A 17,550-nucleotide genomic window follows, 5' to 3' on the forward strand; every position below is an offset into this window, starting at 1 on the left:
TCCAGTCCCCTTGTTTCTCTACAAAGTCTACATGTCAAGGGCCGGCCTACCTGTGAGCACGTGAACCATGATGTAGTCTTCCTTAGAATGAGCTGGGCTGCAAGTGTAGATTCCGGAGTCCTTGGCTGTCGCGTCCCTCACCACCAGTTGACTCAAGCTTCCCCCAGGATGTGTCCGGATGGATATTCTCTCACCGTCTGAACGCAAGATCTGTTAGGCCACCATACAAACGGGTTGAATTTAATTAGTCTCTTTGTATACACTGGAAACCGATAAGTGGGAAAGGGCCGGAGAAGACCTGATGCGTGCTGGTATGTGCTGAGCTATTAAGGTGTGTGTGTGGTAGATGTTGCTATTTGCATTTCAGTATAGTTTTGTACAGAAACTTTTATAATTTACAAGAAAATTATGTAATTTGGTATTCTTGATATAGCGTATAAATCAAAAGTATTCTATTCAACCAGAAATAAAGATCATTGACTATTGCAGGATATTTTACAATTTATTTCAAAGTTTCCCAAAAACAATAAGATACAAGAAACTAAGATTATCGATGTGATAAAGTGTTCCACAAATATTCTCTCTCTCTCTCTCTCTCTCTCTCTCTCTCTCTCTCTCTCTCTCTCTCTCTCTCTCTCATATAAATTCTTTGGATAAGTAAATAAATGAATAACTCGACAATAGCCGGCAAAATTACGACTCAGTGCCTGGTCCACTTCATGCAAACGAAGGAATATTGAATGACAAACTCGTCGGGAGTAACTTACATGCTAAGTGGAGAAGCTAACCGAACTGCTTGGTTTTCAAATGTCCATTAGACGGTATCTGCACCCTGCATGAATTACAATTTCATCTACTGTTTCACTAAATGAAGATAGCAAAGTGATAGAGTGTATATAGATTTTGTGTGGTCACCCTTTGGTTTTAATTTTGTTTATCACATTACTACTGACACTGTAACCCTCCCTGTTTAACTAGCACATGCGTCAACACACAAACATATACACGCGTACTGATATATATATATATATATATATATATATATATATATATATATATATATATATATATATATATATATATATATATATATATATATATATATATATAGGTGTGTGTGTATATAAAAATTGCTTAAATTTGTAATTCTATTGTCCTTAGTTGAGATTCTCCAACTTATTCAATACATTTCTTTTGCAATTATAATTCCATCTCACTCCCACTTTAGGTTTGTTAAACTTTACAATTAACTTTTCACGATAAAAAAGGATCTCTGAATTTTATATCTTATCGAAGCGTCACTAATAATGTGCGAAAAGGAATCCATGTCCTTTTAGTTGGTCTTTCCTGCAGCTTCGTTGTATAGTACTAGCGCTTTTGTATATAATGTACATGTGCTGTATGTCTTTGTGTTTACCTGTCTGTATGGTAATTATATTTTTCTTCTGTCCATCTTTTTTATCGGTCCGAACATAAATAATTATGATATCAATAGCGATATTCTCTCTCTCTCTCTCTCTCTCTCTCTCTCTCTCTCTCTCTCTCTCTCTCTCTCTCTCTCTACTCACCTGTTCCTTATGGTACCAGTAGAGATAGTCAGGGGGTTCAGGTGACGATAGGACAATACAAGTGATGTTAATTAGGGATCCTAGGCCAACATGCATCTCGGGAGCTCGAAGAATCTTTGCTTGTGGCTCTGTTGATAGTAAAAGATGGCTATATTAATTTATCTTTTGTTTTGATTAACAATGTTTGTATTTTGTCCCATGGTTGAAGATAATAGCGTAATTTCTTTTAAAATGTGTTAGTATTGTATACAGTACATAATCATAATGATATAGCTGATGATGGAGATGTCGTGTTCTGTTGAGTATCAAATTTTAACTAGGTATTGTCAAGTAATGATATACTAGATAGCAGATTAAGGAAATATTACTCTCACTTAGGTGATGGTACTAATGATTTTTATAGTTAGCTTTACGTGTCGAAGAAATCGCTTTCTTGATTTAAAAAAAAATGTTATCTTTTTTCAAGTTAAATATCTTAATAGTTTGAGTCATTTCATGAGTTTTATTCAGAGTTTTGAAAAGAGGTGAGTCAGATTCCACGTTAATTGGTAAGTCCTCTGTTGAATTACACAGCTTGTCAAATAATGAAGCTCAATCTAAAATATTACATTCGACGACTTTTTTACGTCTTACCAACAACCGTAAGATGCGTGGTGCGGGTTGTAGGTGGTTTAGAAGAGACTTGGCAGTCATATTGTCCGGTATCTCTTGTTTGAGCATATCTGAGTCTTAACAACCAGTCTCCAGTTCCCTCGTGTGGAACTGCCTGGAACCTGGAATCGGTTGTGAAGGTCTGCGAGCCAACGGATAATATGTGAAGGTCTCGATGACGAATCCAGGATACCTGCAAAACAAAACGGGATACATTACAGGTTACCCAAAAATCAAAGATAGCGGTAAAAGAGAAAAGTTAGAACACTTCATAATACCAGTGGAAATGTTATTGTTAGATCATGGGATTTTTTTCTTCCCTCTTCTCTCCGCATAAAAGCATTACGGAGGCTCTGGTAAGAAAAGGAAACCCAGAATCATTAAGAATGGAGGAGTAAAAATGGAAAAATAGTCCTCCCATATAATGAATAATCAATTTGAAGATATACATACCCGGGAAAATACCAGTTTCCACACCGCTAGTCATCTAAAAGGTAACTAGCAGTTATATTATTGGCTGTTACTATTATTAAAGTATATATTTTGTGAATAATGTAAGTTCTTGTGCACATTGGTGTTTGTTATTTTAGCATTAGTTAAATTTCTTTCACACCACTCAAAATTCAGAAACATAATCGTAGAGCATTATCATATATGAGGCCATAGTAAAGATTTAAGGATAGAATTTTGGCTGAAAAGCTGATTTATGCCCATTCAGCATTGTATCCCTTACGCGTTCAGTTACAGGTATAGAAATTTACTAACGGCACCACTGCAACAAAGTATTTTTTTTATTTTTTTTTTTTTATTCCTAGAATCATGCTTTGATAGAAAACTCTCTTTAACTATAGTACAGGTGATAAAGAATGTAATCTTTTTTCACATAACAGATATGAGTACCTATTAAACGAGAAAACAAAACTAGCTACTAAAGCAAACTTAAATTAACTTCAAAGTTGTTTTGAATTGCAAGTACACACCATTATCGACCATTCATGGCTCTGTGAGTACGTTCTCGGTTTCAAAATGTTATAGACTTGCGGATATACATCATGTACAGTACATCATATTCAGTGTCCATGCAGCTTCTTGGCAATTTATTAAATGTATTACAGAAACCATTGGTAAGATTTGTTCCATGTACTTGGCAGTTATCGAAATGTTTAATAATATTAGAGTTGAATATTTAAGTTACCCTAGCGATGGATGAGGCACTCTTAAATGAATCCCTAAAAAATACCTACTTATCTAGAAAAGGCAGTGTGTAAGTAATGGTTTACTGAAACAAAATCGGATACACAGACTCTGGGGCTACAGAGTTAGTATGGGAGGGGCTCTATTATAAGTCCGTCAATTCTTGCATGGCTCAAGAAATTTATGGAGACAGGAATAGTATTGGATACACAGAGACAAGTCTCTGATTATTCTACTACAAAGGCCATCCATCTTCCTGCAAGACACTTACAGACTTCTCGTTCAACAGTGAACTAAGTCCTACAAAAAACTTGCTATAGTGAGCTTACAAATTGCAATCCGGTTTCGCCACTCAAGCCAATGACAAACCTACTGTAGATTAAAAGAATGTGCAGTTTACTTACTAGAACGATTTTCTGAGAAGGAAACTATCTTAACTAAATGTATTTCGGTGTTGAGGCACCTTTCATATTTGATAGAAACCGGTCGCACTATGTAAAAATTTTGCGACCAGAACATCCCCACGTGATTAGCAATCTTTAGCTAGATAGTCCAAAGATGAATATGTGGTGTGGGATCACGTGTAATCAATTCAGTAGATAATTATTCTTAAATGAGACATCAAATATTCCAAACCATTACCCTGATATTTCGACTGCTTATGTGGCACCGCAACTAGATGATGTTCAACCAATCATCATTCTTCAGCAATATGGTGCACCACCACTTTCGAGACTACATATAAGTGGGTCCCTGTGGATTGGCAAGAATGACCCAATTCAAAAGCCATCTCGGGCACCAGATATCACTCCTCTGGTTATCTTTCTATGGAGTTATGTTCAAGATATTGTGTACCCAACAAAGATACAGGAAACTATTGACTTCAAGCAAAGGTTTATCGTGTCATTACCAACACTGATGTGGTTAGGTTACAGAGAACTTAACAAAAGAAACGATGACTGTCAAGATGTGCTTCGTGCAGCTAAATGCGTTCACATTAATGTGTATTAAATAAAAAAAACACATTTCAATATCTATTACTCATGTATTAATATGGCCCTATATTTGTTTATGTAATTGCCTTTGTAAAGTATTTTTGCACCATATAAAGGCTTTATCGACACCTTGTATACCTAAAAAAAACTGAAAATTTCTGTGCATACTGTAGAGTAAATTGATTTTTTTTTAAAGTTTAGAAACCAACGGAAATGGGGTTTTAGGTTTTATATGACCAATCAATGGAATGACTAAATTGGCCCAAAACGCAAAGGCATTGAGGTTCTATGAAACCCGATAAAAAAAAAAAAAAAAATGTTGCCCTTCCTTTTCATGTTCATTCCCTTTTTTTCATCAATCATTCTTTTTGGTCCTTTATTTTTATTAATTTTTAAATATGAGCATATTTTTTCTAGTCAGAAAGTAAATGTATGGCAATTTCTTTTTATCTCTTGCTCTTTGCAGTTACCCTCAATCATATCTACGATGTATTTCAGGTCAGAGTCTTCTTGATTTTCTTTGATAAAATTCTACCAAAGCATAGAATATATATCGTTTTTAGGAGATAGCCTCTTGAAGCCACAACATAATTAAAGACGTAATACAGTGATATCTAATGCTGATAATTTAACGATTTACTATAGTAAACATAAGAAATTCAAAATCAAACATACCTAGATTTACTAAACACCGAGAGAACAGATAGTAGTGACATAAACTATGACTCCACACGTTGTAAGAGGGGTCCTAGTAATATGATAATGATTGTAAGAACACAAATATTTAACCCACTTGTACAATAAATAATGCTTTGAGTACTGTATGTGATAATTGTCGAAAATTTACGGCAACATACTATATATGAATGATAATGTAGACTCAGAGTAAGTCATTATTATTATTATTATTATTATTATTATTATTAGTAAACCATGAACCCTAGCTGGAAAAGCAAGATGCTATAGGCCCTAGGGCTCCAACAGGGAAAAATAGGCCAGTGAGGAAAGGAAATAATGAAATAGATAAACGATATAACAAGTAATGAAAATTTAGATAAAATATTTATAAAATATAAACAACATTAAACCAGATTTTCGATATATAAACTATAAAAGGACTTATGTAAGCCTATTCAACATAAAACATTTGCTGCGAGTTTGAACTTTTGAATTTTCTACTGATTGAACTACCCGATTAGGAAGGTCATTCCACAACTTGGTCAAAGCTGGAATAAAAATTTTAGAGTACTCTGTAGTTTTGAGCTTCATGATGGAGAAGGCCTGACTATTAGAATTAACTGCATACCTAGTATCAAGGTGCGTTCACACGATCGAAAAGTGTCTTTCGGACAAACACTGTTGCCATATCTAAATTGAAGAGAATGACGTCATGAGCGTCGAAATGTGGGAAGCTGATATGGTAACGAACAGTGGTACCAGATGAAGTTAACTACCAGGATTTCTACTCATTTTGGCAGACAAAGACTGGAAGAAATATCCGAAGCTGATGTTCCTTGGCATCTCTGTGTTATTATCTGTACTCGAGAATCAAATAGTAGTTATCAGCTTCAAGTACGGAGCATCATAACCATAGTACACTATAAAATAAAAGCACAACCCAATAAATTAAATTATGCAGCATGATTGTTCCTGATCTTTTGAAAACAATGAAAAGGTACCAGGAATGACTAGTTGCAAAAACGCAGTTAAAAAAGAAGCCATTCATCCATTTTAAAGGAAACTCAAATTGATTATGAATCAGACTTTATAAACTATACAATGATGGGCCCAAACACTTTGTACATCTTATCGGAGAACTTAAAATATTTTATAACTAAACAGACACATATATGAGCGGAGACATTTATCCAGAAGCACGTCTGGAGGAATTACAGAATCACATATGCCTGACTTAAAATATCCTATTAGTGAACTGAGGATTTTTCTCACTATCAAACACTTCTTCAAGCAAATAAGACTTCGGTGTCCATAACTGAAACAGATTCTGTTATGCTATACTTATATATCGAAACGCCATAATTTGGTTGTGGAAATGTCTTCTGTACCAACCTCTGACTTCTTTTATTTTCAATTTTGCGTAGCTCTTCCTGTTAATGACCTATTATTGATCCCATATTCTTTTCGACTTATAAACCAGATACAGACTTTCCACTTCTCGGAATTTCTCATGTTATTTTATTTATTGCTGCTACACGTTTATTTCAGTCTTTGTAAAAATTTGCTTTGATATTTTATAAGCATGGGTTCTGCTAGCACTGTTGATTAGCAACTGAGCCTCTCTTATATCTCAAAGTCAGCCTTCTTCTGTAACTGGATGAAAACTAGTCATGTTTTCAAGGATGGTGATACATAATCTTCTAAAAGTTAAAGTTAATCCGGTAAAAAAATAGTACCCCGTCCATATTGCCACTCAGCCTTCGGAGAGTGTCTGAAGCTCGATCTCTACGAACACAGGCACTGGCCGACACACCACTTGGTGCTCGTTATTGACATCATTAATGCTTACTTTTTTACGGTTAACTGGTAACAGTTAAGTTCGACGGACACTGTTCGACTGTGTGGACGCACCTATACGGACAAGATGGAAAAGTCTGGGAAGATCTGAATTTAAAGGATGGTCAGAATAATAAAAAATCTAATGCAACATGCATAATGAACTAATTGAACGACGGTGCCAGAGATTCATATCTAGATCAGGAATAAGAAATCTGATAGACCATAAGTTCCTGTCCTGAATGTGGCAGAGATGAGAATGTTGAGATGGATGTGTGGGGTGACAAGAAGAGAAAAGATATGGAATGAAGTAATTAGGGGTACCGCAGGAATTAGAAAACTATCAGATAAGATCCAAGAAAGTAGACTGAGGTGGTACGGTCATGTCATGAGAAGAGATGAACAGTATATTGGGAGGAGAGTGATGGAAATGGAGGTACAGGGAACGAGAAGGAGAGGGAGACCAAAGCAAAGGTGGGTGGACTGTATCAAGGATGACCTTCGATCAAAAGAATTAACCGGTGATGAGGTGTGGGACAGAGGCAGATGGAGAAAGCTAACCAGAAACATCGACCCCACATAAAAGTGGGAAAAGATGTAGACGAAGAAGAAGAAGTTCCTGTCTAACAAATTAAGATGAGAATCAGCCGCTGAAGACCAGACAGGAGGACAATACTCGAAATAAGGTAAAATGAAAGAATTGAAACACTTCTTCAGAATAGATTGATCACCAAAAATCTTGAAAGACTCTCAATAAGCCAATTTTTTGTACAATTGAAGAAGACACAGACCTAATGTGTTTCTGTCGAGAATCACACCTAAAATTTTAAAACACTCGTACAAAGTTAAAGAAACATTATCAATGTTAAGATCCGGATGTTGAGGAGCCACGGTCCTTGACCTACTTACAATCCTACTTTGAGTTTTGTTAGGATTCAACATCATACCCCATGATTTGCACCATGCACTAATTCTAGCTAGATCTCCATTAAGGGAGTCAGCAACCCCAGATCTACATTCAGGTGATTGAATTGATGCAAAGAGAGTAGCATCATCTGCATATGCAACAAGCTTGTTTTCTAGACCAAACCAAATGTCATGTGTATATAGTATGAAAAATAAAGGGCCAAGAACACTACCCTAAGGAACACCAGTTATCTTATTTTTATACTCGCTATGTTGCCCATCAATAACAACTCCTTACAATCTATTACTTAAAAATTCAATTATGATTCTAAGAGACAACCCACCCACTCTGAACTGTTCTGAGTTTGAAAACAAGGGTCTCATGATTAACACGGTCAAAGGCAGCAATGAAATCAAGGACAATCATAGAAACTTCTTAATCACAATCAAGGGATTTCTGTACAGCATTGGAGATTTTAAGAAGGGCATCACATTCTCCAAGGCCTTTACGAAAACCAAATTGCAAACTAGGGAATAGATGATTACTTTCACCAAACGTATTAAGACCTTTTGCCAAAAGACGTTCAAAAACTTTAGATAATATTGGGAGTTATGGAAATTTGGCGGTAATCAGTTGGACTTGAGCTACCATAAACACATTTACATAATGGAGTAACATTACCAACTCTCCAACAAGTGTGAAAAGCTCCTCTTCTTGCTAAGTTTTGCAAAATAACAGATAACTTTGGAGCTAAGAAATCTGCAATCTTTATAAAAAGCAAAAGAAAAATACTATTTGGTCCTACACCTCCATAAGCATCAAGTTCCAACAGGAGAGCTTTAATTTCACGAGATAAATAAACTAAACTAGTTAGTTTAGCCTCAGGAACACATGAATGAGGAAGTTCGAGTTTCTCATTAATCTGCTTGCTGTCAAACACATCTGCCAAAAAGGTTGCCTTTGCCTTTGGACAGTGATTGACAGAGCCACCAGGTTTAAATAAAAGAGGAACTGTTGCATCTACACCAGAGAGGGAAGATTTAAGGGTAGTCCACTACTTATGCCTCTGGATTGTACCAGAGAGGGTTTCTTTTATGGTTAAAATTGTATTCTTTTTCAGTTTAAGCATAAACTCTCTGAGCAATAGCTCTAAGCTGAGTATAGTTATTCCAGGTCAAATCTGATCTGTTACCCTTCCAAAGATGATAGGCCTCCTGCTTCACCAAATAAGCACTTCTACAATCATTCATTGAACCATGGTTTGTCCTTTACTCGGTGCCTTAGTACACGAGAAGGGATACGCCTATCAATCATGTTTACTAGATTCTCTTTCAAAAGGACTACAGGATCGACACTACTATACAATTGTGACCAATTCAAGCTCAAAAGATCATGCAAAATTCCATTTCATTCTGCTTCAGATTTCATATAAATCTTAAATGAGTAAGATACATCAGGGACAGGCTGCTCAGTTTTTACTACTAATGAAACTAACCTTACCTGCTATAACACCAGGGAGAGTCGGTGTATACAAGGTCCAAACAGTTACCAGACCTTTGAGTAGTTTCACTAGGGATTTGCTCACAACCTGATTCAGGGGCAAAGTGTAAAGTTCTTAAGCCATGGCAATTGGTAGGAGAAACCGAATTTAATCACTCCCTATGGTGAGCATTGAAATCACCAACAAAAACAAAAGAGGCCTATCTATCATCTTCTTGTATCTTAGCCATTATGGTAAGAAGACAATCAAATATAGAATCATCCATGTCAGGATTCCGGTAGATCGAACACTAATAGAAGTTGTTATGCCTGCCACAAACTTTTATTACCTGAATCTCATGACATCCACATTCATAGCAGGACTTATAAGAAGAAGGTTACTTAGTCCTGATATACACCGCAATTCCCCTTCCCCTAGGGATGGCATTGCATTTCAACATTATTTGCTTCTTAAAGCTAGTTATAAGGAGCTCATATGAGTGCCTCATATTAGAAACCAAAGTTTCTGAATACAAAAGAATATTATACTGTCTGGACGCAGCTGTAAGGTCTTGAATACTTGCATGAAGACCACGAATATTGCAAATACAGTACACGACATTGACAAAATATAGGACGTACTAGTCCTGGAATTTGCTCATTGTCTCCAGAGCGCATAAAAATTAATGGTAATAAAAAAGATACATCATACTTAAAAACTAAATTATCAAGAATGATATCAAGAACAATATGTACAGATATATAAATAAAGTGATTGATTAAATCCATAGACTATAGAAAAAAAAATCTGGAAAACTGGTCAACTGGAAGGAGCTGATACACCATGCAAGGCTAAATACTGTGACGAACCAAAAGAAGGTTGTGAGCCAAAGGCGAAATGAATGCAACTGAGTACTTTATTATAGACACCGAGTATATATACACACTAGGTCTCGGGGAGAAGGTCACAAAATACAACATGTTATTTCTTTTCCTACTGGCAACCGGTTATGTTAGTTAACAATGAGAAATAGTCAGACATGTTGATGCAAGTTGCTGTTAGTGGTGTGAGGGGAAGGCGAAGATACAAAGTATAATATATACAAAAAGAGAAATGTCGTTACTATGTACGATCGTGTGATACACAGGTGGTACACGGCTCCCATACTAAAAATGACATACTGTACATGTTAAATAGGGCACCCTGATCTAGAGAGGCAACTTGTAGGAGGGTCATCTGGCAGGAGATGACCTGGTTTTAGACGATCAATGCAGACCCAGTCTTCTTTGCCACAAATCTTTAGTAGGAATGCTTTTGGATTGCGTCGGATCACAAGGAAAGGGCCCATAGATTGCTATTGTCGTTGCGTAGGAAAACCTGTGTTGCAGAGGGCAAGTCTGTGGGTATGTGATGCTTCACTTAGGGCTTGTAAGTCAGGCGTCATGGAGTAAATTTTCCCACATCGTGATGTATGCACTGGTGATCGTCAGAGGAAATTCCAGAAGAAAAAAAAATCAGTAGGGACGACCAAAGGATCGCCATACACCATTTCAGCTGCCGAGACATCTAGGGCGTCTTTAGTAATGGTCCTTAGTCCCAGAAGGACCCAGGGAAGCTGAGTAAGCCAGTTGGAGTCCTAGCAGCGGTACATCAAGGCTGTTTTGAGGGTGCAATGAAAACGTTCAACCATTCCATTGACAGCGGGGTTTTAGGCAGTTGTCTGATGTATGGTGATGCCCAAGAGACTCGCTAATAATATACACAACTGAGAGGTGAAAGTAGTACCCCTGTCAGAAGTAATATGCTCAGGGATACTAAATCTTTGTCTCCATCCTGAGAGTAAGGCAGATGTACATGAGGCGGACGTTGTAGTTTCTATGGGAATGGCTTCAGGCCAGTGAGTGGAAGGGTCAATGACGGTAAATAGGTAACCAAGTCCTTGTGATGTGGGTAGGGGGCCTAGAACATCGACCTGAATATAGGCGAAACGACGCTGAGGTTGAGGAAAGGTGCCAACTCCTGAATCTGTGTGTCGATGTACTTTGGAAGTTTGGCAAGAAGTACAGGCGCGGACCCAGTCCTTAGCATCCTTAGTAATGCCATGCCAAATGAACTTCGTCTTCAACAGCTGTGCAGTAGAACGGCACGAGGGATGTGAAAGGCCATGAATGAAATCAAACACCTGTTGGCGCATGGGAGCAGAAATCCACGGCCGCGGTCTACCAGTACTGATGACACAGAGGAGGGTGGTGTTGGAGTCGTCGAGGGGGACGTCTTTCCACCGGAGGGATATGCAGGATGTCCTACATGCTTGATACTATGGATTCTGTCATTGGGCTTCAGCCAAGGCATTGTATTCCAATCCCAGTTGAACGGCGGCCAACATGTTTCTTTACAGGGCATCGGCGACAAGATTAATTTTCACAGGGACATGTTGAAGGGTACAAGTGTATTCAGCCATAGCGGAGAGATGACGGCGTTGACGGGCGGACAAGGCGAGTGAAGGCATGCACCAGAGGCATGGGGTCTGTACGAATGACAAAGGGCGTACCTTCTAAGAAATGGCGAAAGTGACGGACAGCCAAGTGCACAGCCAGCAATTCGCAATTGAAGGTAGAATAACCTGATTTTACCTTGGACAGTTTTCTGTTGAAGAAGGCCAATGGGCGGGGCGAGCCGTTGACCACCTGTTCTAGAATTGCACCAATAGTGATGTCACTGGCATCGATGGAGAGAAGGAAAGGGGTATGTAGGACGGGAAAAGTGAGAGCAACAGCTGTTCATAGGGCATTCTTTGCGTTGCAAAAAGCCACTTCTTGAAGGGAACCCCACTTCAGATCTTTGGCTTGCCTTTCAGGGAGGAGTAGATGGGAGCAAGAGTGGCGGTAATGGCTAGCAGAAAACAGTGATAATAGGTGATCATGCCCAAGAATTGCTGCAGTGCTTTGAAGGTCGATGGCGTAGGGAAGTTCTGAATGACTGCTATGTTCTTAGGGAGGGGATGGACTCCTTCAGGAGTGCCCTAAGAACGACACTCCATTGGCGCCAAAGGTACACTTGTCGTACCGGACTACAAGGACGTTTTGTTTTAGGCGGTCGAACACGATGAGCAGGTGACGGAGGGGTTCCTTTTTTTGAGGAATAGAAGACAAGTATGGAGTCCACGTAACATACACAGAAGGGAAGGTCCCCCTAAATTGCCATCCATTAGACGTTGAAAAGTGGCCCCAGCATTACGAAGGCCAAATAAGGGGTAATTAAAGGTGTATGTACCGAAGGGAGTGGTGATGGTGGTCTTGGGAATGTCTTTTGGGTTCATGGGCACCTAATAATACCCATTAAGGAGGTTGAGGGTGGAGAAAACCTTCGCTTGGTGCAGGTAGGAGGTCACATCGGCGAGGCTAGGGAGGGGTTAATGTTCCGGCTCTGTTTGCATGTTCAGGCGCCTGTAATCCCCACACGGACGGAGGGAGCCGTCTTTCTTCAGGACGATATGTAAAGGTGACGACCATGGGCTGGAGGCCTTTTGGCATAGGCCCTTTTCCTCAATTTCGGCGAACGTCTGTTTGGCGGCTACCAATCGATCCGGTGCCAGACATCTGAATTTGGCGAAGATTGAAGGTCATGTCGTCTTGATATGGTGATAAATACCATGTTTGGCAGGAGCCGTGGGCATTTGGCCAAGTTATAGATGGAAAATTTCCTGGTACGACATGAGGAGGTGGGCGCAGGCATCCGTGTGTGTGTTGATGTGACGAGCGAGGTTGAAGGTGGCGGGTCGAATAGGTGTCAACAAGTATGAGTCTGCGTTGACCAATCGTTGGTGGGTAACAGCTACCAGAAGGTGGAAATATAAGAGGAAATCTGCACCGAGGGTAGTCAATGTGACGTCAGCAACGAGAAACTTCCAATTAAATTGGCCGTTTCCAAATGATAATGGGAAGTTCTTGTAACCGTAGGTGGGTATCGCCGATCTGTTGGCAGCTACCAGGCAGATGTCGGCAGACTTAGACAGACTATGTCATGTCCTGAAGAGTTCCCTTGACAAAAGAGAATGACAAGCACCCGTGTCTACCAAAAATTGCACGCCCATTCCTGCATCATATAAAAAGAAAAGATTAAAAACACGGGAGGCCAACGCCATGAGCGACTGCCTACTTACAAGTTTTTTGGCCACTGACAATCTTTGACACATTTCGTTGAGGCATCCCCGAATCTGAAGTGATAGTAGCAAAACTGCGGCCGATGGGCGGTTGTAAGTGGATGTAGAAGTCGTTGGTTTGGCCACGAGGGAGTGGCTGGTAAGGGGTGGCTTTGTCGCCGCTCGGGTACGTCAAAGGGTAGACATGTGTGTGTCCTTCGGCGTTCACGTCACCTTTGGTTGATGTTGAATAGGTGTCCTCTTCGTCAGTAGTGGAGACATTGAGGGAGGTCTTGCAGGTCGGGAAGTACCTGTCCATAAGGGCGTCCGCTTTGGTCATCAAGTCCTTTATGGGTGAACTATCGACATCGGGTATGGCAGCGCGAACAGGTTCGGGTAAACGGCGTACTAAAGGGCACGAAGTAAGTTCACCTCACGAGGAGAGCCGTCTGTGGCAGGTTGCATACGAGCGGTACTGGTCATTTCCCGGAGGGCGAGCGAAGCCCCTTGGTCCCCCTATCGTTGTTGAGAGAACTGAAAAAGCTTTGCTATACGGGCGGCTGGCAATGGCGAGTACTGCTGCCGAAGGTATGATTTGAGGGCGTCATACGCTATTGATGTGTGTCCTTGTTCCTAAAGCCAGTCCTTGATATGGAAGTTTATAATAAAACGTTAATGTTGAATTAACATTAATAAAATAATAATGATAATAGCTTTTATGAATATTAATGTGATTATTATTATCCTTATGAGTAATATCATTAATATTTTACATAGACATATATATAGGAATAACAAAACCAGGTATAGAATGCATTAATAATATTTGGTCTACATACTGATCTGTATAATAAGCGAGGTAAATTAATTAATTAAAATAATATGCCATAGTGTCAGTTTCAAGTAAACGTGCTAAGCGTATAGAAACAACAAAACTGACACATCCACACAAATGAAAATAGAGAAGCACTCGGAAGAGAGCATGCATTCGGTACTCTTAGCAGCCTTATTTTTCTTTTAACTAAACTGCGTACTTGTACTTCGATGTATTTTTTTTCAAAATCCAATGTTTGTCCTTGGGTCTTGCCCCACATGTCCACCATGTTTCCATGAAATTGGGTATGTAGTTGTTGAGTAGTTTTGTTCACGAACAAAAAGTAAACAAACAAAATATTTGCCATTCACTTGACCTTAAGAATATTTTCAAAGTTCTTTTGCGTACTTGTACTTTGATGTACTTTATCCAAAATGTTACTTATTGCTCCTTGTTTTATACCCAACATGACTGCGGAGTTTGGTCAAGGTCGCTGCTGTGTAAAGTTACTCATAAACAAATAAACAAATAAAGAGAGGACAAGTGTTGATATATAATCGATTTTCCGGAAGCAATAATAAAGAGAGAGTAGTGATTGTGGATATATTATACATTTATCCTTAAAGTAATTGAAGTTAGAACACGTGTTATTTTCCATCCATTTAGCAGTACTAAGCAGGCACACGTGAACAGGAACTTATGAGAGAGTATGAAGCAACAGAGACCTTTCACAGATTGAGATTTGGTGCATATTTCAAGTAAAGGGAAATGGGAATCTGGGAATGAAACTGTATTACACGAGTAGTATTCTCATTTGATGGCCACTACCTTATTTTACTGAACTTAAGAGATATGATTCATCAAGCAAGAGAGAGAGAGAGAGAGAGAGAGAGAGAGAGAGAGAGAGAGTAGGTAAGATATTTGTTTCAGTGTGTACCCCCGTATGTTATTAATATTTCTTATACTGCCGTCATATGGATCTTCATTCGTAAAGAATATGGGTGGAGTGTTTAGTGTAGTACGTCATGCTACAGTGAGTAGCGGGGTTTTCATGAATAACATTTTACTATCCTCTTTTTAGGAGTCTGGTAGATTTATCAGTCAGCCTTTAAATTTCTTTGAAATACCTAAATAATTGTCTTATCAACATGAGACATGGCTGCATATTTTTACCAATTGAAAGGATAGTTAAAACTGAATTTTATAATGACTTTCTTTACGGTGGTCTGATATTATATATATATATATATATATATATATATATATATATATATATATATATATATATATATATATATATAGTTATATATATATATATATATATATATATATATATATATATATATATATATATATATATATATATATATACAGTATATATACATATATATATATATATATATATATATATATATATATATATATATATATATATAGTTATATATATATATATATATATATATATATATATATATATATATACAGTATATATACATATATATATATATATATATATATATATATATATATACATATATATATATGTATATATATATATATATATATATATATATACATATATATATATATATATATATATATATATATATATATATATATATACTGTATATATATCTATATATATATATATATATATATATATATATATATATATATATATATATACATATATATATGTACAATAACTATTTCTATTCCATTGCGTTCATTTTGTGTCTCGAATTCCTTGGTCTTGATATTATTTCTAAGCAGGGAATTGACGCCGGGTTGATGAGAAAGAGGAAGAAAAAGATAGTCGTATGGATTTCTAATATTCTGAAAATAATATTATTGAAACGAAACTTGACACAGAGCTAAGCTTCATTTTGATTTCAAACAATCCTTAGAAAATGAAATGTAAAACCGTAATGATATTAATATTTGCCTAATAATCCTGTTTTCAAGTGTCTATGATTCCGTTTCCTTAACTGTCATCGAATCCTTCTTCATTTCTTGCCATTATGGCTGTTCAACAACCTTACAAAATATTTACCCACTTTATCTAACTAGCCGACGGAAACACAGGGGTTTTAAGCATATTATTTTGTCGGTAACTTTACAGATTGCTCTTTATTAATAGGAAATTAATTCTGTTGATGCTCCCCTTGTAAGGTCTTTATCGTGGGAAGGTTGTTGTAGGATAATAGTCTTCTACTCAATAACTTCGTTAATTACTTTTCTTTTGCTGTATGTTGAACGTTTATCTTTCTTAGGTTGTTGCACACTTTAAATAATCGTAACTTTTTTTTCGGAAAAAAAATTATGATAGTAATGGATAGGTAGACTATGCTAATTCCTTGAATCATCTAATAGAGATAATGATAAAGCTTTTGCACTGTGTGTTGGCGCCAGTTAGGTGAAAACTGAGAAGCGAGATGAATGCAACTAAACTTTCCTAAACAATCATCGAGTTTTTATAATGTGGCTTACGAACAAGAACGTCCAAAAAAAAATCAAACATGAAAAAGCCTGTGCTAGCATGAAAAGACAGGATGCTCTATTAACAGTGAAGGGAAGAACGAGTGATAAGAGAGGAAAAACAGAACCGTAAAAGTGTACAAGCGTGTATCAAACACGTGCTGTACATGGTTCCCCCATTAAAAATCACACATGTGGGAAATAGGGATCCCTGTTTTAGAGAGGCATACAGCACGTGGATCATCTAGGGGAGATATGCAGGTTTTAGGAGGTAAATAGTGACACAGTCTTTGCCACGAATGTGGATGCAGAAAGCCTTCGACGTACAACGGATCACAAGGAAAGCTCACATAGGGGGTCGTTAGCTGATGCTTGCTAGTGTCGTTGCCGAATGCAGATCTGTTGATATATCTGGTGGCTTGAAGTAAACTTTCCCAGAACGTTACATAGGCTCTGGAGATTGTCGGAGGAGGCTGCAGACGGAAAAAAAATTAGCAGGGACGACCAACGGGTTTCAATATGCCCTTTCATATCCAGGGCGTCTTTAAGAAGGGTCTTTAGTCCCAGGAGAACTCAGGAAAGCTGGTTAACCCAGTTGGATTCCTTCCACCAGGACATCAAAGGTGTTTTGATAGTGCAGTGAAAAATTTCCACCATTCCGATTACGTCAGGGTTGTAGGCGGTTGTCTGATGTTGGGTCATTCCCAGAATATTTGCTAATGATGTCCACAATTGAGAGGGGAAAGTGTTACCCCTGTCAGAGATACTAAATCTTGCAATCCATTGTTGAGAGTAAGGACTAGAAACT

General features: G+C 37.9%; 1 protein-coding gene across 1 annotated transcript in view; it reads right to left on the reverse strand.

The window, feature by feature from the left end:
• The window catches only part of LOC137644090 (zwei Ig domain protein zig-8-like), a 117,503-nt gene that overhangs the window by 9,748 nt on the left and 90,205 nt on the right, over positions 1 to 17,550 (reverse strand). The window contains exons 4-6 of the mRNA XM_068377040.1: positions 2,202 to 2,412; positions 1,569 to 1,696; positions 51 to 210 (exon numbers count right to left, since the gene is read on the reverse strand). Coding sequence (XP_068233141.1) covers positions 51 to 210; positions 1,569 to 1,696; positions 2,202 to 2,412 — 499 coding nt within the window. The remainder of the gene's footprint in view (positions 1 to 50; positions 211 to 1,568; positions 1,697 to 2,201; positions 2,413 to 17,550) is intronic.

This window comes from Palaemon carinicauda, chromosome 1 (genome assembly GCF_036898095.1).
Source record: "Palaemon carinicauda isolate YSFRI2023 chromosome 1, ASM3689809v2, whole genome shotgun sequence".
Classification (NCBI taxonomy): Eukaryota; Metazoa; Arthropoda; class Malacostraca; order Decapoda; family Palaemonidae; genus Palaemon; species Palaemon carinicauda.